The sequence below is a fragment of the Chrysochloris asiatica genome, unplaced genomic scaffold, assembly GCF_000296735.1.
Source record: "Chrysochloris asiatica unplaced genomic scaffold, ChrAsi1.0 scaffold00050, whole genome shotgun sequence".
In the NCBI taxonomy this organism is placed as follows: domain Eukaryota; kingdom Metazoa; phylum Chordata; class Mammalia; order Afrosoricida; family Chrysochloridae; genus Chrysochloris; species Chrysochloris asiatica.
This window is the reverse complement of record NW_006408568.1, coordinates 891,940-916,934: the sequence shown is the minus strand read 5'-3', so window position 1 is coordinate 916,934 and position 24,995 is coordinate 891,940. Positions and strand designations below refer to the sequence as shown.

The window sequence follows — 24,995 nt, the reverse complement described above, 5'->3', positions numbered from 1 at the left end:
TGTTATTCAGCTCACTCAAGTTTGAGGGAATAAACAATTCTTGAAATTCAGTGACCTTCATATAAAGATAAAGGTTTGAAATGCATATACATGTTTATGTTAAGAGCACATAAATTTTCACTTTCCTAACATTGATAATTTCACTATTTTCATATATCCTCAGTGAGTTGACCAAGCTCAAGACCTTTTTTATTAGAAGAGCTGGCACAGTTATATTATTATTGGCAGCATGCTTCAAAGGAAGCCGTTTTTAATAACCACTAACTGATAGGTAACCAACAGGGTTTTGACCTAAGTCCTTTGTCCTTTATAGCAAAAAGAACGTTCTTTCCTGGGTGGCCCCTTCACAGTTGACAACAACTCCTTGACAGGCTCTCTAGACAGCCATTTCCATTTTAATAGTCGGATGAGAACTGTATCCTTCAATCTGAAAGTCTTCAGCTTTGAAATCATCAATTGTCTCAACTTTTCAAAGAATGTTGAACTTGGGGAAAGGTCTTGGTTCTCATTGGAGCTGAACTTTCAAGGGCTCAATGTGATTCATGTAAATATATGCATCTCCCAAAGTATGTACAAAATCATCTGGACTCAGGCCTGTGATGTGTGCGATCATGTAAGTGAGCAGGGCGTAGCTGGCAATGTTGAAAGGCACCCCCAGGCCCATGTCTCCTGACCTTTGGTACAGCTAACAGGACAGCTCACCATTTACCACATATAGCAAAGGGCATGGCAGGGAGGAAGCGCCATCTGAAGAAGGTCTTTTGGGTTCCAAGCACACATGATGATTCTTCTGTCCTCAGGGTTGGTTTTGATTGTGTCAATAGCCTTTTGCAGCTGGTCCACTCCTTGACCTGAATTATCTGAATTCATCTCTTTATATTCTGCCCCAAAATGCCTCCACTGAAAGCCATAAACTAAACTGGGCCTAAGTCTCCCTCTTCTCGAGTGGTGAATCCCAGGCTGCCCAAAAAGTCTTGAGACCCATTGACATCCCAGATCTTCACTCCCTTGGAAGACAGTTCTTTAGCATTGGTTGTTGTTGTTGTTAGGTGCCATCGAGTCGGTACCGACTCATAACAACCTTATGCACAGCAAAATGAAACACTGCCTGATCCTGGGCCAACCTCACTATTGTTGCCACGCTTGAGCCCATTGATGCTGCCATTTTGTCAGTCCATCTTGCTGGGGGTCTTCCTCTTTTTCGGACCCTCCACCCTACCAAACATGATATCCTTCTCCAGCGACTGGTCCCTCTTGACAATATGTCCGAAGTATGAGAGACAAAGTTTGGCCATCTTGGCTTCTAAGGAGCACTCTGGCTGCTCTTCTTCCAAAACGAATCTATTGGTTCTTTTGGCAGCCCATGGCACTTTCAATATTCTCCTCCAACACCATAACTCAAAGGCATCAAGTCTTCTTATTCACTGTCCAGTTTTCGCATAGTGGATTCCTTTATAAACCACAGCAACTCTTCGAAAACACTTTTCCAGAACACACGCTTGGTTGTCCACAGAGGAAACTCATCTCTCAGGTTGAAACGCGCCTGCATGCCAAACACAGACAGGGTGCCGGTACCTCCTTCCCTCTTTCCTGACGCCACAGCGGATGATGTGCTCTATCTGGCCCAGGTACTGCAGCTTGCCGTGGGGCCACAATGACGCGGGCTCCTGTGCGGCGGGCGGCGGCTGCAGCGATGGTTCGGAGCCGGCGGCAGGTATGGCGCGGAGGTGAGGGGGTGCAGGCGGCAAGCGCAGGCGGGGAAAGAAGCACAGCCATCCGCGCGCCTTTTCCCGCTGCAGTTTAAGCTACTCTGCCTCTTCCTGCTGTCTATATGGTATTTTTTTAAGATTACATTTTCAAAAAAAAAATTTCTGATATATTGTTGTTTTCTGATATATTGTTATTGTATGCTGTAAAATTGATTACAGCTCAGCAACCCTATGTGACAGAATAGAACTCTCCATAGGGTTTCCTAGGCTATAATCATTACTTGAGCAGATCGCCAGGTAGTTTCTCCCGCTGAGCCACCTACCTGTGGGTTAGTCGCTGAGCACTTTAACCATTATGCCACCAAGCTTCCTTTGCTGGCATATAGAAATGTAATTAATCTGGATATTGGTTTTAGACCCAGGCATCTTGATAAGCTCTTTTCTTATCTATAATAATTTTTTTACACTTTTTGTATTTTCTGCAAAGATAATCTATTTGCAAAGGATAGCAGTTTTTTCTTTTTTTCCTTTCTAATGCTGTGCTTTTAATTTCCTTTTCTTGTGCTGGCTAGGACCTTCAGAACAATGTTTAATAGAAGCTGGTATAGCTAGCATTCTTGATATGTCACTTGTTTTTAAAGGGAATCCTTGCAATGTTTCCTCGGTAAGAATGTTGTTTGCTGTAGTTATTTTATTATTTTTTTTAAAATAACTTTTATCAAGTTAAGAAAGACTCTCTTCTAAAAAAAAAAAAAAGAAAGAAAGAAAGACTGTCTTCTATTCCTAGTTTGCTAAAAGTTTTGTTGTGTGGGTATTGAATTAAATACTTCTTTTTTTCTTCACTTTTACTGTGAATTGAGTGAAGGTTTAAAGAGCAGATCATCAATTTTACATTCAACAAATCAGACACTTTGTTTTATCTCTTTTGCAATCCCCTCCATGTAACACAGTTTATCCCACTTCCTCCCTATGTTTCTTGTTTCCATTTCTTTTTCTCTCCCCATGCTTCTGAATTCTGTCCTTAGGTAAATGCTGCCCTATTGATCTCAAATAGTTATCCATTCTATGGTGTGCATAGCTCACTAGTGTTGTTGTTTTCAAGTACCATCAAGTTGGTTCTGATTGATAGTGAGCCTGTATAGGGTTTCTGAGGAGCTGCTGGGGGGTTTGAACTGCCAACCTTGTGGTTCAAACAGACGTGAGGTCAAGTGCTTATGCTATGGTGCCACATCAGGACTCCATCACTAGTGTTATGCCCTCTATATACTATTATTGCTTGCCTGAAAATTGAGTCATGAGTTATTCAGTTCCAGATCTGAAGGGTGACTAAGGGTCAGTCTTGTGAGTCCACTAGTCTCTATCTATCTGACCAGTAAGCTGTCTTTTTTATGATTTTGAGTTTTGATCCACATTTCCTCCCACTCTATCCAGGATGTTCTAATGTTATCCCTTTCAGAGAAGCTGGTAGTGGTTTGTTGTTGTTGTTAGGTGCCGTCAAATTGGTACTGACCCATAGCAACCTTATGCACAGCAGAACAAAACACTGCCGGATCCTGGGCCAACCTCACTACTGTTGACACGCTTGAGCCCATCAATGCTTCCATCTTGGCCAATCCATCTCGTTGGGGGTCTTCCTCTTTTTCTCTGACCCTCCACCTTACCAAACACGATATCCTTCTCCAGTGACTGGTCACTCTTGACAATATGTCCAAAGTATGAGAGACAAAGTTTGGCCATCTTGGCCTCCAAGGAGCACTCTGGCTGTACTTCTTCCAACACAGATCTGTTCATTCTTTTCACAGTCCATGGCACTTTCAATATTCTCCAACACCACAATTCAAAAGCATCAATTCTTCTATGGTCTTCCTTATTCACTGTCCAGCTTTCGCATGCATATGAGGTTATTGAAAATACCATGGCTTGGGTCAGGCACACCTTAGTCCTTAAGCTGACATCTTTGCTCTTCCAACACTTTCAAAGGTCTTGTGCAGCAGATTTGCCTAATGCAATACATCATTTGATCTCTTGACTTCTGTTTCCGTGAGTGTTGATAGTTGATTCAAGAAGAATGAAGTCCTTGACAACTTCAATCTTTTCTCTGTTGATAAGAATGTTGTTTATTAGTACAGTGGTGAGAATTTTTGTTTTCTTTACATTGAGATGTAATCCACACCAAAGGCTGTGGTCTTTGATCTTCATCTGTAAATGTAGGCAGGCTCTTACCTAGTTTTTCTGGTCTCAGGGATGTGGAGACTATGTTCATGTGGTCCATCAGACCACTGGGCAAATTGTTTCCAAGCTTCTTCCATTTTCATCACTCTTCTTTCCTGGAGACAGGTAGTGATCAATAGTTACACCTTAGCTAGTCACTCATGAGCTTTTAAGAGCTCAGTCAGCACTCACCATAGCAGGCTGCAGTCTTTGTGGATTATATTATGCCCTAGTGTTCCCTGAGACTATAGTCCTGAGCCCCCAGGCCCAGAAACTCATTTATTCAAGGTGTTTGGTAATGCCTAAGAAGTTTTCATAATTCTGTCCCCTATATGCTCCACCACATTCAAAATTAAATGCTTTAAAAACCTTTATTTATTGTGAAATATAACACACATAAAGATAAGTGAAATGAAACCTAAACAGAAAGTATAATGAATATTTGTGATGAGAATACCCACTAATAAGAAATAAAAAACTCCAAAAGATCTTATGTGGCCCTACCAAGTCACACACCATTCCCTCCTCTTTATAGGGTAAGTAGTCTTCTGACTTTTATGACAATAACTTTCTTGTTTTTCTTAGTGGTTTCCAAGTATGTGTATATAGCCCTTAACAATATAGTTTCTGTCTGCTTTTGAAGATATATATGTAATAATAATAATAATATGTTGTTGTTAGGAGCTATCAAGTCGGTACTGCCTCATTGTTGTTATTGTTTTTAAATGCCATTGAGTCAATTCCGACCCATAGCGACCCTGTATAGGGTTTCCAAGGAGAAGCTGGTGAGCTTGAACCACCAGCCTTGCTGTTCAAATAACTTTGCAGTCTGACACATTAGCCCACAGCACCACACCAGGACTCCTAGCGAGCCCATAAAAAACAGAATGAAACACTGCCTGTTTCTGTACCAACCTCACAATCATTGCTACATTTGAGCCCATTGCTGCTGCCACTGTGCCAATCCAGCTCATTGGGGGTTTGAGTGGGTGGGATCATGCAAATAGGGTATATAGGACTCTAATGCGGGGATTGGGTAGTTTTGCCATCCTGCTAGATTTAAAAGGAGTCATCTCAGAAGAAGTTACAGAAGATCCCAGGACAAGAAAGAAGAGCATGAGTGGAGTGTGAGGTGCTTACTTAGAAAAACAGCAAAGGACAGCTCGAGAAGACAAAGTCAAATATTATACCGAAATGTGCAAAGACCTGAAGGTAGAAAGCCAAAAGGGAAGAACACGCTTAGCATGTCTCAAACTGAGGCAACTGAAGAAAAGATTCACACCTCAAATTTGGGTATTGAAGGATTTGATGGGCAATATATTGAATGATGCAGAAAGCATCAAAACAAGATGGAAGGAATACACAGAGTCACTGTGCCAAAAAGAAATGGTAGACATTCAAGCATTTCAGGAGGCAGCATATGATCAAGAGCCAGTGATCCTAAAGGAAGAAGTCCAAGGTACATTGAAGTCATCGCCAAAGAACAAGGCAACTGGAATTGATGGAATACAAATTGAAATCTTTCAACAAACTAATGCGGCACTGGAGGTACTCACTCATCTATGCCAAGAAATTTGGAAGACAATTACCTGGCCAACTGACTGGAAAAGAGCCATATTTCCAAAGAGAGGTGACCCAACAGAATGCGGAAATAATCAGACAATACCACTGATATCCCATGCAACTAAAGTTTTACTCAAGGTAATACAAAAACAGCTGTAACCATACATTGACAGAGAACTTCCAGAGGTTCAAGATAGATTCGGAAGAGAATGTAGAATGATGGATATCATTGCTGACATCAGTCGGATCGTGGCTAAAAGCAGAGAATACCAGAAAGATGTTGACCTGTGCTTTATTAACTATACAATGGCTTTCGATTGTGTCAATCATGACAAGCTATAGGCAACATTGAGGAGTATAAGTATTCTGGAACACTTAATTGTGCTCATGAGGAACCTGTACATAGACCAAAAGGCACTTGTTCAAACAGAGCAAAAGAACACCAAATATTTTAAAATTTGGAAAGGTGTGCACCAGGGTTGTATTCTTTCACCATACTTATTCAATCTGTATGCTGAGCAAATAATCCAAGATGCTGAATTCTATGAAGAAAAACATGGCATCAGGATTGGAGGAAGACTTATTAATATCCTGCAATATGCAGATGATACAACCTTGCTTGCTGAAAGTAAAGAGGACTTAAAATACTTACTGATGAAGATCAAAGACCACAGCATTCCATATGGGTTGCATCTCAATGTAAAGAAAACAAAAATCCTCACCACTGGACCATTAAACAACATCCAAATGGAGAAAGGATTGAAGTTGTCAAGGACTTCATATTACTCGAATCAACCATCAACACTCATGGAATCAGCAGTTAAGAAATCAAATGATGCATTTCATTAGGCAAATCTGCTGCACAAGAGCTCTTTAAAATGTTAAAGAGCAAAGATTTCAGTTTGAATACTAAGGTGCACCTGACCAAAGCCACAGGAATTTTTAATAACCTCATATGCATATGAAAGGTGGACAGTGAATAAGGAAGACCATAGAATTGATGCTTTTGAATTATAGTGTTGGAGGAGAATATGGAAAATGCCATGGGCTGCCAAAATAACAAATAAATCTGTGTTGGAAGAAGTACAGCCAGAGTGCTCCTTGGAAGCCAGGATGGCCAGACTTCATCTCTCATACTTTGGACATATTATCAGGAGGGACCAGTCACTGGAGAAGGATATCCTGTTTGGAAAAGTGGAGGGTCAGAAAAAAAGAGGAAGACCCTCAACGAGTTGGATTGGCACAGTGGCGGCAGCGATGGACTCAGGCATAACAATGATTGTGAGGTTGGCCCAAGACTGGGAAGTGTTTCGTTCTGTTGTGCATAGGGTCACTATAAGTAGGTAGTGACTCAATGGCACCTAACAACAACAACAATGAGCTGGACTGCAAGGTCAGTTTGAACCACTAGGTTGGTGGTTTAAACTCACCAGCAGCTCCTTGGAAACCCTATACACAGTCTCTATGAGTCAGAAACAACTTGAAGGCACTTAACAACAATAACTCACGCCATGGTATTTTCAAGCGCCTCATATACATGTAAAAGTTAGACAATGAATAAGGTCAAAGTTAGTCAATGAATAAGGTCGTACAGAGAAGCATTAATGCATTTAAATGAGGTGTTGATGAAGGATATTAAAAGTACCATGGATTGCCAGAAAAAACAAACTTGTCTTGGAATAAGTACAGCCCGAATGCTCCTTGGAAGCAAGGAGGTGAGACTTTGTCTCTTATACTTTGGATATGTTATCAGGAAAGACATCATGCTTAGAAAAGTGGAGGATCAGCAAAAAGGAGGAAGAACCCCAGCAAGATGGATTGACACAGTGGCACCAACAATGGACTCAAACATAGCAACAACTGTGAAGATGGCACATGACCAGGCAGTGTTTCATTCTGTTGTGCATAGGGTCACTATAAGTCAGAACTGACTCTATGGCACCTAGCAAAATGAGGGTTAGCCACCTAATGACTACATTCTTGACTTTCCTTCTTCCTCTGTTGTTCTTAGCAAATAGTGTTGTACTTTGAATGGTCACTTGTAAGGTTTTAAGATGCCAGACACTACGCAACAAACTAGAAGGCAGAACAAAAGCACCAAACTTGTTATTAGGCCATTTAACTGGGATACCCCATGAAACTATGACACTACAAGTCTCCGAACCAAGAAAACAAATCCCATGAAGATTGTGGTTGTCTATAAGCAGTCTCAGCAGCTGTTCTTTTGATAGTAGTTGTCATGGTTGTCGATACGAGGAGACTTCAAAAGTTTGTGAAAAAATGGAATAGTAAGATAATGGAATTTGCCTACAAATTTTTTGAAGTCCTCTTATACATATCTCACACACACTTGCCAATTCAAATATTTATAGGTGTACATTGTATTGACATCAATTACACTGATCAGATATTCAACTCTTACCTTTCATCAATGCAACTTTTTCATCACTGTGAACAGAAATTCAACACTCTATAAGCAGTAATCCTCCTTTCCATCTTCCTCTTGCCCCTGGTAACCACTAATAAACTTTAGTCTGTATACATTTACCTGTTCTTGTCTTTTTATATAAGTGAGATCCTGTAATATTTTTTTTGTATGTGATTGACTTATTTCACTCAACATATCTTCAAACTCCACCCATGTTGTAGCATGTACTGGGGTTTCATTTCTCTTTTTGAGTGAGTACTATTCCATTGTAAGTATGTACCACATTTTGATTATCCACTCTTTCACTGATGGGCATTTAGGTTATTTCCACCTTTTGGCTATTTTGAATAGTGCTGTAATGAATACTGGTGTTGATGTCTGTTCATGTTACTGCTTTCAAGTCCCTTGGGTGCATTCCTAGCAGTGGAATTGCTGGGTCATACGGTAGTTTTATTTTAGTTTTTTGAAGAACTATCATACTGTTTTTCACACGGCACATAACAACAACAACAATACCAGTTTTCATTCCTACAAACAATAGATAAGGGTTCCAATTTCCCCACATTCTTGCTAACATGAAAAAAAAAAAAAAAAACTTAGCCATTTTAGTGGGAGTAAAATGACATCTCAATGTGGTTTTGATTTATACCTCTCTGATACAGTGATATGCCTTATGGCTTTTCTTTGTATTTCTCTGATTACTAGTGAGGTTGAACACATTTTCATGTTTATTGACCTTGTGGATATCCTCTCGTGTGAAGTGCTAGCTCAAATCTTTTGGTTTACTTTAAAATTTTTTAATGTTAGAGATATTTTTTTCTTATTCACTTGTACGAGTTCTTTATCTATCCTGGGCAAAAAATCATTTGTTCTTATATGTGTTACAAATGTTCTCTTTTATTTGTGGCTTGTATTTTTATGAACAGATGTTCTTAATTTCAATTAGTAAAGGTTATCAATGATTTCTTTTACAGTTAGTATATTTGAGTCTTAAGTTTTTCCCAACTTCTGGAAAGTTGCCAGACTAGGTAGATGCACTACATGAATGCTGTACAACAAAAATACAAAAAAACACATAAAACAGACACAGATGAAAATTCTGGCACCCTGAACTTCAGAAGGAAGGTTAGAGAAGAGGAGAGAGTGCTTACTGGGAGAGGAAGTTAAATAGGGACAAGAAAGGGAGACTGACTGGTGAAGGACTGACCAGATGTGGCTCGATCGTCTTGTGAGCAGCGCTGACAACAGAAGGGGCCTGGCAAAGCAGATTCACACAGGTGATGGGAAAGGTGTGGTTCTTCTTTTTTCCCAGGTTCCCCTGATGACTATTAGTGTGGACAGATCCCACCCTCTCCAAGAGTTCACAGCCATGTGGTTGGAAGCCATGCCATCGTGAGGTGGGCTGTTTTGGTGCCTGGATTCAGGTGGGCTTGACTCCAGACCTACAAAACCCACAGAGTCACCACACCACCATTTAACCAGTCAACCTGCCCTGTGGTCCTAGTACACACTGAAACCAGCTCCATCAAGGGTTCCCATGAACTACTTCTGAGCTGTGTGCCCTGAACCTGGATAACACCAAGTTCATCCATGGCTAGGAACTCTGCTATCACATCCCTTCTAATAACCACCTCATGAGCTCCTTAAATTGTAGGAGCAACCCCAGAGTTTTCTGCTCTCTGGGTCCAATATCTGTGCTATGTATTTTTTTACAAATAAGACAACCACACAATGCTCTGGAGACAATACACAATTTTACTTCAGATAAAGAAACAAGAGAGGATGGTTCAAACAAACCACCATGACAGAAAGCATTTCTGAGGAAAAAAGTAATGGAGCTAACTGCAAAAGAATGCAGAAGAATGATATTTTTGTACTTTCAATGGATTGACAGAAAGATCAAGGAAAGCAAGCAGAACACAGAAAAAAACTTTAGAAGAATTCAGGAAAATCTTATAAGAACAGACAAAATAAATGCAAATTTTGAAATAATGTAAAATCTACAATTAGAAATCTAGAAAATTCATACTAAGATTTCATAAATGGACAATACATTGAAAGGGTAAAGGAGAAGATTCAAAGCAATGGAAGCCCAAATTAGTGAGCTTGAAGATAAACCTCTCAATGCTAGTATGCTAGAAGAACAATTCAAAAAACTAATGAAAATATCAAAAAAAAGCCTAAGAGTTACGTGAGACCATGAAGAGAAACAACTTACAGATGACTGGAATTCCAGAACAGGAAGAGACAATAAAAAGCATAGAAAAAATTGTCAAAGAGTTGTTGCAAGAAAACTTCCCTAACATTATGAGATGATGATAATACAAGAAGCTGAACAAACCTCAAACAGGATAGATCCCAAAAGAAAATCACCAAGACATATCACAACCAAACTTTCCAAAATCAATTACAAGGAAAGAATCCTAAGAGCAGTTCAGAAAAACAAAAACTTACCCATAAAGAAGAGTCAATAAGATTAAGCTCTGATTTCTTAGCAGAAACCATGCAGGCATGAAGGCAATGGGATGATATATACAAAACTCTGAAATGAAAAAAAATTGCCAACCAAGAATCATATGCCCAGCAAATCTTTCCTTCAAATACAATGATGAATTAGGATGCTTCCTGATAAACAGAAATTAAATGAATTTGTAATAAACAGACAAACTTCAAAAAATGCTAAAGGTTGTTCTTTGAACTGAAAATCAACAACAGCAAACACAACATGAGATTACCATATATGATAACCCACCCAGATCTTAACCCAGATATAGAAGTATTTAAAGTAAAACAAACCTACAAGACTGAAAACAGGGAACCAGAGATATCAACATATAATGAGGTCAACTACAAATCAAAAAAAGAAAGAATAGTGTAGAAACAGAACTTCCAAATGGGAAGGAAGTCAGGTAGATTCAGGATAAACCAGACTATTTTAGGCAGGGAAAAAATTAATAAGTTACAGGGTAATCTCAAAGAAAAATAATATACATGTGCATAAAAAAAAGGAAAATCAGAAAGATTTAGTAAACATTAACACAACAGAAATGAAAATGAAAAGAAAACCCATGAACAAAATGAACTCAGCATAGAAAATTATGTAGAACAAAGCCCCACAAAAAACACACACAGAAAAATGACAGCAATTAATCCATAGCTAAAGATTTACAGCCTCGGAAACCCTGTACAGGGTCACTATGAGTCGGGACCAACTCCACGGCACATAACCATCACCAACCATTGATAATTACACTGGAAGTATATGGATTAAATGTACAGTTAAGAGACATAGAGAGCAGAATGGATAAGAAAACAGGATCCTTTAATATGCTGTCTACAAGAGACATATCAAAAAGATAGAGACAGCATAAAAGCCCATCTATAGAAGAATGGTTAAACAAACTTTTAGTATATACACACAATGAAAACTACATAATAGTGAAGAATAATGATGCATCTATGAAACACCTCACAGCATGGTTGAACCTGGAGGACATTATGCTGATTGAATTCAGTGAATCACAAAAGGACAAATCTTATATGAAACCAAAACTGTAAAAAGTTAAAAAAAAAAAAAGTTTTCTTGACAAAGAAACAATCTATGATGGTTGGGAGTGGGGAGAGTAGAAAATATAGGGTAGGCAATATACAACATGGGTGACAGGGTAGGCAATATACAACAAGAGGGAGGTTACCAGAGGAAAGATGAAGGAAGCAGAAGACACAGTGAGGAGTGTAATAAAGTAATTAGAAATACTGCTAATATTGGTACATGAAAGGGATTGCAACTGTGTCATGAAGCAAACTACGTGACTATTGAATGTAAAACTGATGATCTACTCTGTAAACCTTCAATTAATTTACAATAAAAAGTTGAGGGGTCCCATGTAAACTATCACATAATTCACAATAAAACATTTATTAAAAAAAAAAAAAGTTGGGGAGAAAAAAGGAAGTATTTCCATCCATAACCAAAGACTTTGAGGGAAAATGAGTCATTGAGTGTGGGAACTCAGAACTATAGTCTCAGGGGACACCAAGGTCAATTGGATAATATAGTCCATAAAAACAATGTTCTATATCCTACTTTGGTGAGTATCAACTGGAGTCTTTAAAGCTTCTGAGTAGCCACCTAAGAAGAGTGAAGAAAATCAAAGATGCATGAAAACCATCAGTCCAAGAGATTAATGGACCACACGAACCCCAGCTTTCAAAACCCAGAGACCAGAAGAACTGGATGGTGGTACCCAGCTACCATTGTTGATTGCTCTGAAAGGAATCACAATAGAAGGTCCTGGATAGAATGGAAGGAAAAAAGGAAACATACACACACACACACACACACACACACACACACACACACACAGAGGATTGCTGCAAAACTCCCAAGACTAGAGCCCTTGTTGTTTTAAAGGCTGTCAAGTCGGTTCTGACTCCTAGTGACCCTGTAATTGGCTTTTCAAGAAGAATCTAGTGGGTTTGAACCAACGACCTTGTCCAGTGCTGATCCTACAGCACCATATCAGGAGTCCTTAGTCACCCTTAGCCCTTTAAGCCACCCTTCCGCCTTGACTTTCAGCCAAATAACTGTATATTCTAGTTGTTTCTGACTCATAGTGACCCTATATAAGGTTTCTGAGGTGCAGTTGGTGAATTTGAATAGACAGGTCTATAAAGTCAGCAATAACACCAGGGAGATATGTGCACTCCCTAGAACAACCAACCATTGGAGATCAAAGGGAAGGAGATCAACCATTTGCACAGGGATAAAGCTCAGCAGGCAGAAAGTGTAGGAAGAAGGAGGAATGGGAATGGTAAACAAAAGGTGGAAGGAGTGTTGTTACAATATGGATATTGCAATCCATGTTACGGATTAAGATGGCACTGCTGAATGGAAAACCAATTTGCTTTGTAAACGTTCACCTAATTCACAATAAAAAGTTTATATTGTGGTTATGTGGTGTGGAGTCTGTTCAGACTCATAGTGACCCTGCATAGGGTTTTCCAGATGGTATTTAAGGGAGCAGAAAGCCTCATAGTTTCAAAAGGCTGGTAGTTTCAAGCTACTGAGCTTGAGGTTAGCAGCCCAACTCTTAACCACTATGCTACCAGAGCTTGTGCGTGTGTGTGTGTGTGTGTGTGTGTGTGTGTGTGTAGAAGTCCTAGTGTGGCACTAATGCATTAGACTGCAAAGTAATTTGAACTGCAAGGTCGGTGGTTGAAGCTCATCAGCTGCTCCTTGGAATCCCAATACAGGGTCACTATGAGTCGGAATCGACTCATCGGCACTTAACAACAATAATATATGTATATGTTGTTGGAGTTCTGGTGTGGCGCTGTTAGTTAATGCGCTAGACTGCAAAGTCCACTTGAACTGGGAGGCCTATAGTTTAAGCCTACCAGCTGCTCCTCGGAAAACATACACAGGGTCGCTATGGGTTGAATCCAACTCATAGCGACCCTGTATAGGGTTTCAGAGGAGCGGCTGGTGATTTTGAATTGCCTGCCTTGTGGTATAAACCAACCTTGAGGTTGAGTTTGGCGCCACGCCAGGACTCCTATATATCTATATCTATATCTATCTATCTATCTATCTATCTATCTATATATATATAGAGAGAGAGAGAGAACAGTCGCTGGAGAAGGATGTCATGCTGGGTAAGGTGGAGGGTCAGAGAAAAGGGAAAGACCCCTAACTAGATGGATTGGTCAGGTGGCATCATTGATGGACTCAAGTGTGGCAGCGGTAGTGAGGTTGGCCCAGGATCGGACACTGTTTCGTTCTGCTGTGCATGGGGTCGCTATGAGTCGGTTCTGACTCGATGGCACTTGACAACAACAACAACAATATGTTGTTGTTAAGTGCCATCAAGTTGATTCCGACCCATATATATAGTGGGGGAGGGATTATTTCCCTACATGAATTCATGAATACATTCTATATTATCTTCTAAAAAATCTTTAATTTGCCTTTTATGTTTAGGCTGTAATATAGTAGGAATTAATTCCTGGTGTGGTGCTGCAGGATAATTCACTGGACTGCAAGGTTTGTTTGAACTGCAAGATCGGTTTGAACTGCAAGGTCATTGGTTCAAAATCACCAGCAGCTCCTAGGAAACTCTATACAAGGTCGCTATGAGGCGGAAGTGAGTCCAGGGCACACAACCACCACCACCATACAGTTACATTATCATTATACTGATTTAAAAGTATGTTCTGTCTCTCCTTCCATTTCTGCATAACCAGGTATCTATTTATGTGTAAATCTGTTTGTAGGCTTTATGTTTCATGATAAATTATCTATATTTTTGCCAATACTATACAATCACAATTATTATGGTTATGTCTTCCTACCTAGTAAAGCAAGTCTTCCCCCTTACCAACTTTTTCAAGATGCCTTATGGCCATGTAAATTTTAGAATCAATTTATTAATTACACACACCCACAAAAAAATCTGTTGGGATTTTGAGTGGGATTGTACTGAATCCATAATTCACTTTGTAGAGAATTGACTTCCCTCATGGTGTTAAGTCTTCTGATCTATTAATATTATCTATATTTTAATTTATTTTAGGTCTTCTCAGTCTCACAATAATTTATCATTTTCTATGTAAAGGTCTTATACATAGTTAATTATATTTATATCTTGATATTTGATAGTGATACAATTATAAGTGAACTATAAAAATTATTCATTTTCTAATTGTTGTTCACATATAGAAATAGGATCTTTATATATTGATTGAAAATGTTTTTCAATCGTGTTAAACTCAATTCTATTAATTTGTGGGTTATTTTGCATTTTCTATTTTATTGTTACATTATCTGTTAATAGTAAGACTTTTGTTTCCTTTATATTCATTTTATCTTTTATTTTTCTTGTCATTTCTCTGGCTAGGATTTCCATTACAATATAGTATTGAATAGACGTGGTGATGAGTTTTCTTTTACCTGATTAAGGAAGTTCCTTCTAGTTTTCTAAATATTTTTTCACAAATGCATGTTGATTTTATTACATACTTTTCCTGCATTTGAGATTACATTGTTTATTTCTTTACACTATTAATATGGTAAATAAAATGAATGTACTTTATAATACTAAACAACATTTAAAATCTTGGAATAAATTCAAGTTAGTGTTGGTGCTCTACTTTTTTTGCAATATGCTGGATTTGCTTTGCTAATGCTTTATTGAAGATTTTGGGATCTCTGTTTATGAGTGAGAGAGACCTGTAATTTTATTTCTAGTACTGTCTTTTTCTGGCTTTGTTACCAAAGTAATTCTAGTCCTGTAGAATGAGTTGAGGAATATTCTTTTCCTAAGGAAAAGTTTATTTATATGAAATTATAATAATCTGTACTTTGAAAGTCTGGTGCAACTTGCTTGTATGACATCAATCTTTTTTTTATTCTTTTCTTATCACTCCTCATAGCTACTCTATCTGCAAATTCAGTTCACTCTACCTTTATTTTAAATCCAATAGGCAATGTGTGTAGAGGTCAAAGTTTTTAGTGGTTACCAGGAGTGAGAGGGTAGGGGAGGGAACTATTGTTTGGGAAGTAGTGAACTTCTTTTTATGGTAATAGGAAATTTGGCATGGATCAAGTCAGAGTGATGGTTGCATAGCAAGTTTAATGTAACTCATGTCACTAAATTGTTTACTTGAAAAATGTTAAATTGGCAAATGTTGAGTTACATACATTTTTTATAATAAAAGAAAAAATCCAAGCACTTCTCCCCTCCTCCAGTGCTACCACCTTGGTCCATGAATCCATCTTAGTATTTTAAACACATGGGCCCAATTATGTCACTCCATCACTCAAAGCTTCCAATGGCTGCCCATCTCACTCAGAGTAAGTGCCAAAGTCTATTTAGTGGCCCACAAAACCACCTATCTGGCCACTCTGCTCTCTCTCACACTCCATCTCCTACTTCTTTCCTCAACCAAATCAAGTATATTCCAACCCAAGGACCATTCCACTTGTAATCTGCCTGGAACACTTTCCCCACAGAATCTATGACTTGCTCCCACATTTTTCAGGTCTCTGCTTCAGTATCTCCATATCAAAGATACCTTTCCTTGGTATTTTATATAAAAACATCAAACCTCTTCTGCATTTCCCATCCCTCATTATTTTTCCTCATGATATTTATTTCCTCCTAACCTATTTATGGTCTATGTCCCACTAAAAGAATATAAATATCAAGAGGGCAGGCATTTTGCCTGTCCTCAGTAGCTTCAACAATGTCTGCAAGTAAGAGGTGCTCAAGGAATCCTGGTGTGGCACTGTGGGCAAATGTGGCAGACTGCAAAGTCGTTTGAACTGCAAGGTTGGTGGTTCAAGCTTACCAGCTCCTCCTTGGAAACCCTACACAGGGTCACTATGGGTTGGAATCACTGATGGCATTTAACAAGAACATATATATACTTTTTGAATCAACAATGAATATTTTATTATGTGTGTGACTCCTTAGAAATCAGTTAGCTTTTCTAGCTTTAATTCAGTGCATCTTGTTCTCTACCGTTGGAATTAAAAACAAAGTACCTGACACATGGCCTTGTACATAACTGTCACTTAGTAACAAATGAATACATTCTGGGCTTTGTATAAATTTACTAAACTCCCACCCATAATCCCCTTGGAGATCTTAATGTTTCTTCTCACTTTTTTCCATTTCTATTCCTTTGTCTTTCTTTCTCACCTCTACACTTTTTCCTCGCACTTCTTTATTCTTTAGGGCCCTGGTGGTGCTATGTGTTAGGCGCTGGTCTATTAACCACCAGGTTTGTGGTTGATACCCACCAGCCACTCTGCAGGAAACGATGAAGCTTTCTGCTCCCATAAAGATTTACAGTCTCAAAAACCCAATATAGGGTCACTATGACTTGGAATGGACTGGAAGGCAGTGGGTTTGGTTTTCTTTATCCTTTAATCCATCCCCTCTCATTTCTTTCTCCACATTCTCCTGTTTTCCTACTAATTGTTCTCTCTTTTCCATTGTCCGTTTACAAAACCATAAATCATCAGAATCAAAATAGGCCCTAGAAATTCTTTCCTATAATCTTTCACTGTATAGATATAGTACAGGAGATACCACAAAGATGGCCTGGTTTGCTTTAAGGGACTCCTGGTGTGGTGCTGTAGGATCAGCACTGGACTATGAACCCCAATGTCAGCAGTTCAAACCCACCAGCTGTTCTTCAGAAACCCTGTACAGGGTTGCTATGAATCGGAACGGACTTGATGGCACTTAACAACAGTGTAAGGTAGAATCAGGGCTGTATCTCAGGTTTTCCATTTCCTCCTTTTCTTATTAGAATCAGAGAACCTTGTATTTGGATCTCAGCACCACCACTTACTGGTTGTTGTTAAGTGCTATCGAATCTGTTCTAACTCACCACGAACCTGAATAGGGTTTTCCAGGCTGTAAAGTTTTGCGGGAGCATTAAGCCTTATCTTTCCCCAGGGAGCGGCTGTTGGACTCCAATTGCTGACCTTGTGAACTCATTAAATTATTTGGTCCCTTCAGACTTTGAATATTTTATTAGGCCCTTTATTCATTCTCAATTTTGTATTTCATCTCTTACATTCACTACTATGGGAGTCCTGGTGTAGCGCTGTGGGCTAATGAGCTAGACTGCAAAGTCCTTTGAACTGCAAGATTGGTGGTTCAAGCTCATCAGCCGCTCCTCGGAAACCCTATACAGGGTCGCTATGGGCAGGAACCGACTTGACGACACTGAACAACAACAACTCACTACTATTACTACTTCTTCTCCTATAGAAATTTAACTTGCTTGTGTTTTCTAAGGTATCAAGGTGAAGTGGAAAGACAATTCGGGATTTTAAAAGACGTGGGTTCAGGCAAATCCCTAAATTTTTATGGACCTCAATTTTCTTATCTGTAAAAGGAGACTAACAACACACGCCTTTCTTCCACGTAGACTTAAAAAAGTCCCTAGGAATTAAAAAAGTTAATGTATGGAAAGCATCACTCTACAAGTACAAATTTCTGAGCAGAGGGGCTCCTGGAGTCAGGTTGAGACGGCAGTACAGTTGTAAGAAACTCGGAAGAAAAAAAAAAGTGCTAAATACCTGTTTTGTTGCTGTTACTATTGTTAAATACCATCCAGTTGGTTCCGACTCATATAGTAACATGTTAGCTATTATTATTTCCTTTCCCTTTCCTAGTTTTCCCGGCCCACAAAAAAAGTGGTTGAACTACTCAAGTGATTTCTGCCGCTTACCTTCATTGTCCCCCTGCCTCTTTCCTCTCCCCTGCTTTTTTTTCCTTCGCCCTCTCTCCTACAACTTCCCTCGCGCTCCACGTACTCATGGCAGCCCCGGACTCCAGCTATCCGACAGCTTAAAGTTTACACACACCAGAAAAAGGTTGAGAGGTTACGGTTCCGTATACATTTAGCATTGAGCACCCTTCCACCGATAAAGTTTTATTGAAACCGAGAAGATGGCGGGGGAAAAAAAAAAAAAAAAAACCCGTCATGCTTCTTGCTGCAACCAATCAGAGAGTAGGATATCTGTGTCCCTCCCTGGAGCTTCGGAAGACAGTACCCGGCAGGTCCCGTCAGAAACTGACATAGTAAAAGCGGAAGTACGATCGGAAGCCGGCCATAGAGTTTGGCGGCTAGAGCGATCTTGGTTGGAGGTGGCAGGAAAAGCTCAAAACAGCTGCCGGAGGTGACGGAGCCGCGGCCCCGCCTGGTGCGCTGGAAAACGAAGATTCCAGGTAGAGGCCCACAGACTCTAACCGAGGGTACGACGGGGCAGTTGGCTGGAGCCTACGGTCTCTGGGCGGTCTCTTTAAGGAGGGGCGGAGCCACGCGTAAGGCGCGTGGGGTGATGTCACGTGTTTGAAGGGGCACGTGTAGGGCACGAGGGGAAAACGGATAGTACTTCGTTGCTGGGGTTGATACTATGTGACACATCTTCCCCCTCTATCGTTTGCCAGGGGTCCAATGGGATGCACGTGGTAGGGCTTGGGGTTAGGCCTGGGGTCAGGGGAGAAGGTAGGTGTGGCATTCCTAGATCTTTTGTGCATCCATTGAAATGATCAACTTTCGGATTCCTAGTTCCCAGTTCTAATCACTTCATCATTGATTTCTTATTGTAGAAGCCAGTCAGTGTTTGTGCAATTCATACCCTACCCCTTGGCTTCCATTCTTCTAGCATTCAGAGATCTCCAGCTTCACATCCTATTTTCTTGCAGCTCCAGAGATCCGGAGCCCAGCTGCCCCCAGCTCTGTACAGCCATGAGTGGGGAGGTGAAAGTGACAGGGCAGAACCAGGAGCAGTTTCTGCTTCTGGCCAAGTCAGCCAAGGGGGCAGCGCTGGCTACGCTCATCCACCAGGTCTTAGAGGCCCCTGGTGTCTACGTGTTTGGGGAACTGCTGGATATGCCCAACGTTAGAGAGGTGGGTTCATGGCCTGAATAGCTCACAAAAAAGCTTTTAAGGTTCTTTTGGCAACCCTATAACCACTCAGTTGAGTTAAGAATATAATTGACTAGCAGTTTGCAAAAGAAGTAAGCAAGTAAACTTCTAAATTGCTCTTTACAGATGAAGACTCTGTAATTTTTCACTTTTAAGCAAAAAAAAAAGAGCATGAGATTCAAAATAGAACTGAATTCTAGCCTGCCTACAGAAATGTGGTATCTCTTAATCTTATCACTTTGATCAAGTCACTTTTATTGTAGGGCCTCAGTTTTCTGTTTTGAAAATGGGGATGATATTGCCTTCCTTACTGTTATTGTGGAGTCCTGGTGTGGTACTGTAGGATAAAGCACTGGGCTGCAAGTTTGCCCACCAGCCACTCTTGGGAACTCTATACAGGGTAGCTATGAGTTGAAACCAACCCAGCAGCACTTAACAACAATACTGTTATTTATGAGAATCAGGTGAGATTTATGGGAAAGTATAAAGCCTGGTACAAATGGGAGGAGTCAATATATTAAATTAGCATGACTTGTTTTCCTTCCTTTCCACCAAATGATACTTCTTCAAACTAGAAGATGTCTTTTATCCCAAATACATGACAGACAGCTAGGAACATAGCAGAGAGAACTGTTCACATAGAAGTGGCAGAGTTAAGAGTGTAAAAGATTTAGTGTGCCAAGATATATGACACTAGCCAAGTTTTGAGATTCTGTAACAATGGACCAACAGAGTCAAGTTTTTGAAGGCCTATGATCAAGTCCATGGATTTAGCCTTTTTGAATCGCTCTGTGGTACAGAGAGAACTGTTCTCTTCTTTCTCTGCTATCTTCTGCAGTGGAAGAAGTAATTGTTGAGTGCCTGTTTAACACTTTGGTAGTCATCTGAGAACATCAGAAAAGTACAAGACACAGTGCTGACTCTACATTTCAGTTGAAGAGATGGGATGAATGGATATAAATGTCTGTTATTCATTTAGCAAGTATTTATTGTGAGATCTAATTGCCACCTGGATAGTTCTGCTAGATTCTGAGTGTAATACCAGAGACCAGATCTATAATCTTATTGACAAGAAAGGTATTGTTGAGTGAGAGCCTTAGATGGAAATTGATTGATAAAGTACTGGAATGAGTGAACAGTGAGTATAGGAGAGTTGGTCTGGGTGGGCTGAACAGGGTGATGTAAGCATCCCGGTGAGGTGGTTCTCAAGCAGAGGCTGCAAATTCAGATGCCTGCCTAGGCCATGCAGTTGGCAGAGGTGAGTGAGGCTGAGGCAGGAGTCTTTGGTGAACTGGGGAGTGTAGCTGACTATTGAAAGATGCTCACAGTCAGAAATATTAAGTACATTCTGAGGTCCAAACAACCCAGTTTGCAATATCTGGTGTACCTCAGATAGTAGATACTCTCAATAGTTTTATCCCTAAATTTAGAGTAGGAGTTGGAAGACCAATGGAGAAGAGGGCATTGTGGAATGGGGGAAATAGCATAAACAAAGTTCTGGAAGTGGAAATGAGCCCTTGCTCTGGGAACTGTGGTCAGAAGAGCACAGAGTCCTTTTGGTGAGTGGAAGAGCTGGTATTAGAGGGGAGAAAGGAGACCAGAAAATGGAATTTAAAATGGTAATGCTGAAAGGTTAGGGAGGTGCTTCCTGTCATCTCTTCTCTTCCCTCGTATTCTTCCAGCTGGCTGAGAGTGACTTTGCTTCCACATTTCGGCTGCTCACGGTGTTTGCTTATGGGACATATGCCGACTACCTAGGTAACCAGTTGGATGGGTTGGAGCTATGGAGTAGTGGAGATGGGAGAAGGGCAATTTCTGGAGGAACTTGGAAGAAATTCCTGGAATACCCCAATTGGTTGGATCCCCTAGTTGTATAGAGTCAGGGTAAAGACCTAGATAGAAAACTTTTTTAAAATGTAGGGGATGGAGGTTAGGGCTTTCCACAAACTGAAATCAGGATTCCCTGTACTTTGTTGTTTTTCCCTAGCTGAAGCCCGGAATCTTCCCCCACTCACAGAGGCCCAAAAGAATAAACTTCGACACCTATCAGTTGTCACCCTGGCTGCCAAAGTCAAGGTGAGTGACAGTTCTCCCAGTCCTGAGCCAAAGAGGTCTAGCACATTCTTCTCTCTGATCCTCCGCAACAGCCCATGGACGGAGTTTGCACTGGGATAGCCTTTGATCCAGCTGTTGCTTGCTGCCCTTCCTTTGAGGTCTGTATCTTAACTCCCTTATTTACAGCCTTATAGGCTAAATGGTATTCTCCTAGTTTTCTGTTTTATTTTTCAATCAACTTAAGTCCTAAGCAAAATATCATTTGTGTTTGGGATCCAAATAGCAAGTAGGGTGTTCACTGTGTTGTTCCCAATTACCCATTTCCTACAATGTAAAGTTCCTTAAGAACAAAGCCTCAGAGCTAGGAACAGGGCTCTCTCTTCAGATGAAGTGCAAGGTTTCTGTTGTTTAGAATGAGGAGTATATAATGTAGAGGTATTTCTGTATCCCTCTTAGGCTCGATTTTTGTTCGTCTTTTCTTCCTTGTCAGTTTGCAGTCTCCTACTTGTTACTTGATTTTTTGTCCCTTCATTTACATGATTTTCCTAAAACCAGCCTCCAATGGGATGCTTCTGTGGAGTTAGGTAGACTGTAAATGGTGAACAGTAACTCCAGACCTCTCCTATTAACCCATTCTCCCCTTATGTCCAGGGGCTGTGTGGTTTACTGAACTGTGGCTGAAGGGATGACACCTCAGCAGCTGTTACTTTCTCCTTCTTCTGTGGCCTGGGAGGTGGGAATGGCAGGGGTGCATACTTCTTGTGTTTCATTTTTTTTCAATTGTCCTCGTGATGTGATTTTTGAGTGGGGCAGGGTGGATGCTTCTATTTATATTGCCTGAGATGCAACCTTTTATAGGAAATAATTTCAGAATAAGGAGTGGCAGGGAGATAGGCCCAGGCAGGAAGATAGGAAGAAAGGGGACTGTCTTTGCCGTGGAACCTCAGGAACCCTGACCTGACCTCCCGGTTTCTAGTGCATCCCATATGCAGTGTTGCTGGAGGCCCTTGCCCTGCGTAATGTACGGCAGTTGGAAGACTTGGTGATTGAGGCTGTGTATGCTGATGTGCTTCGCGGCTCCCTGGACCAGCGAAATCAGCGACTGGAGGTTGACTACAGCATTGGGCGGGACATCCAGCGGCAGGACTTAAATGCCATTGTCCGAACTCTGCAGGAGTGGTGAGACCTCTCTCCTTATGCTGCCCCTTTGCTTTTTACCCAAGAAGGAAAGAGGTCCTTCAGAAAGGGCTGGGCTGGGCGGAAGAGGTGGCACCCCAATCCTGGCTTCCACATTTTGGCTGCTCATGTTGTTTGCTTATGGGAAGAAGGTAAATGAACCCCTTCCTCCAGAGGCTTCAGAGGGAAGAGAGGCAGGAGGAGTGTCCTTAATAAAGTAACTGGTAAAAGCAGAGTGGTCCCCTTGAGAGGATCCTGATGGGAGGTTGATCACCCAGCCTAGGTTGAATTTGCACCATTGACATGGAATCATCACTCTACTTAGGAATCTTGGGCCTCTCTCCTTTCTGTTTCCACATGGCTTTATTCATGAATACATCTGCTCTTTTTTTTTCTTTAGCATCTCTTTTCCCATTCAGTTTTTACTTCCATCTTGCATGTCACTCCAGGCACTTCCTTACCTCTCGGATTCTACCTGAATGTCCAACTGGCTCCTGGGGTTGTTGTTGGCAGGTGGTTTCCAGGTGCCCTGGTGAGGGTTTCTAACTCAGGCAAGGGCTTGGATGCCACAACCTAGGGTTCTTTTTGAGTCTGTTTTCTATGAGTCTTTGGTCACAGCCCACTTCTACTGGCACTTCTTGTCTCTCCTAATCCCCGCAGGTGTGTGGGCTGTGAGGTTGTGTTGTCAGGCATTGAGGAGCAAGTGAGCCGTGCCAACCAGCACAAGGAGCAGCAGCTGGGCCTAAAGCAGCAGATTGAGAGTGAGGTGAGCAGGCAGAGAGCAGGATGCAAAGCTCTTCTAGCCCGGGCCTGTTGTCCTGTGGGAGGGATCTGGATAGGAGTTGCAGCGGAGAGACAAGTGGGCATGGGTTGCTAGGTTCAGAAATTTTCCATGCTATTGCTTGTTCCGTTCTTCTGCTAGGTTGCCAACCTTAAGAAAACCATTAAAGTTACAACTGCAGCCGCAGCCGCAGCCACATCTCAAGACCCTGAGCAACACCTAACAGAGCTGAGGGAACCAGCTACTGGCACCAACCAGCGCCAGCCCAGCAAGAAAGCCTCAAAGGGCAAGGGGTGAGCCAATGTTGATAAGAACGTCTTGCTTCTGGGTGCCTCGCTTTTACCTCAGGGACCTAGTTACCCTTGCTTCCTGTAGTCATTTGCATGGGGCTAGGAGTGGGGAGGCCATCAGGCTTAGGGGATTCCCTGCATCCTCTTTCTCTCTTCCCTTTACCAGGCTCCGAGGGAGCGCCAAGATTTGGTCCAAGTCGAACTGAAGGGACTGTTGTTTCTTTCCTGGGGATGTGGGGTCCCAACTGTCTGCCTGCTCCTTAGGAGTTCTCAGAGAGCTATCCTGTGCCCCTGGCCAGCTGATAATCCTAAATTCATGACCATTCACCTCCCTTCTTCTCTTCCTACTTCCAAGCATAGATCACATCTCTTTAGGGAAAAGGCATCATGTTTTTGTTGGTATTTTTTGCTTTATGTGACTTTCTTAGGCGTTTCTATGCCCTTTACCACCTCCTTGCCATCCCTTCTCCTCTCTCGAAGAGCTCAGCATCCATCCCTATCTGTCACTGAGTAGCTGGTAGCCCTGACTGGGGCTGCCTTTCGTCAGCATAACCCACAGGTGTTCTTCTCCTACCGCCCCTAAACTTGCATGCCTGATTCGCAATTCCTGCTCCCTACCCCTGGCCAATTTGAGCAGCATCTGAAGAGCCATAGGGTTCTCACCTTTGTTCTCATTTTGAGAATTCTGGGAGTCAGTCTGCCTTTCAAGGAATCACTGGACACTTTCAGCCTAGAATCCTGTCACACTACAATTGTTTGCTTTCCTCTCTCTTCCCCTTGGGCCCTGGGAGTGCTGCTGCTTTCATGTCCCAGAGCCCAAGAAGCATAGCTCTTTCTTGAAAGATGGCTCTTTCTTGGCCCTGGCATCTTAGAAAGCCTCATCACAATCCTGGAAGGATTTATATTTCTTTCTGTGAGTTTGGTGTGGAGAAGGGGCTATAGATTGTATTGAAAATAAAAAGTATATATACATATATCTATATATAACATGACACAAATAAATCTATGAGAAATCTATCTACAAATGTGCCCTGAATTGGGTATCTTCTTTGTGTGGTATTTGTGGATGGGAAGAAGGGTCATCTCCAGTTTACACTAAAGCAAAATCATGGAAAAGGAAGAGACCAGATATTGTGTGCTGAGTCCTGGCTTAGGAGCCAAGTGGCCTAGCTCTGGGCTGTTACTTTGGGCAAGTTACTCAGTATATCATTCATTCATCCATCCATTCATTTGTCCATTCGGGTTGGATATTTACTGAGTACCAGCATGTGATCTGTTGTTGCTAAGTGCTGTTGAGTCGCTTCTGACCCATAATGACCCTTTATAGG

The 24,995-nt window shown here is 41.1% G+C and overlaps 1 protein-coding gene and 1 pseudogene across 1 annotated transcript; one reads left to right on the top strand and one right to left on the bottom strand.

The window, feature by feature from the left end:
- Positions 1-376: 376 nt before the first annotated feature.
- On the bottom strand, positions 377-18,861 carry LOC102811878 (annotated as a pseudogene).
- On the top strand, positions 18,657-24,052 carry COPS7A (COP9 signalosome subunit 7A). Its single transcript, XM_006862642.1, has 8 exons — positions 18,657-18,689; positions 19,143-19,347; positions 21,048-21,123; positions 21,353-21,441; positions 22,397-22,599; positions 23,257-23,362; positions 23,519-23,670; positions 23,834-24,052. The coding sequence occupies exons 2-8, from the start codon at positions 19,186-19,188 to the stop codon at positions 23,871-23,873; spliced, it is 828 nt and encodes a 275-aa protein (XP_006862704.1). The 5' UTR covers positions 18,657-18,689; positions 19,143-19,185; the 3' UTR covers positions 23,874-24,052.
- The last annotated feature ends 943 nt before the right edge of the window (positions 24,053-24,995 follow it).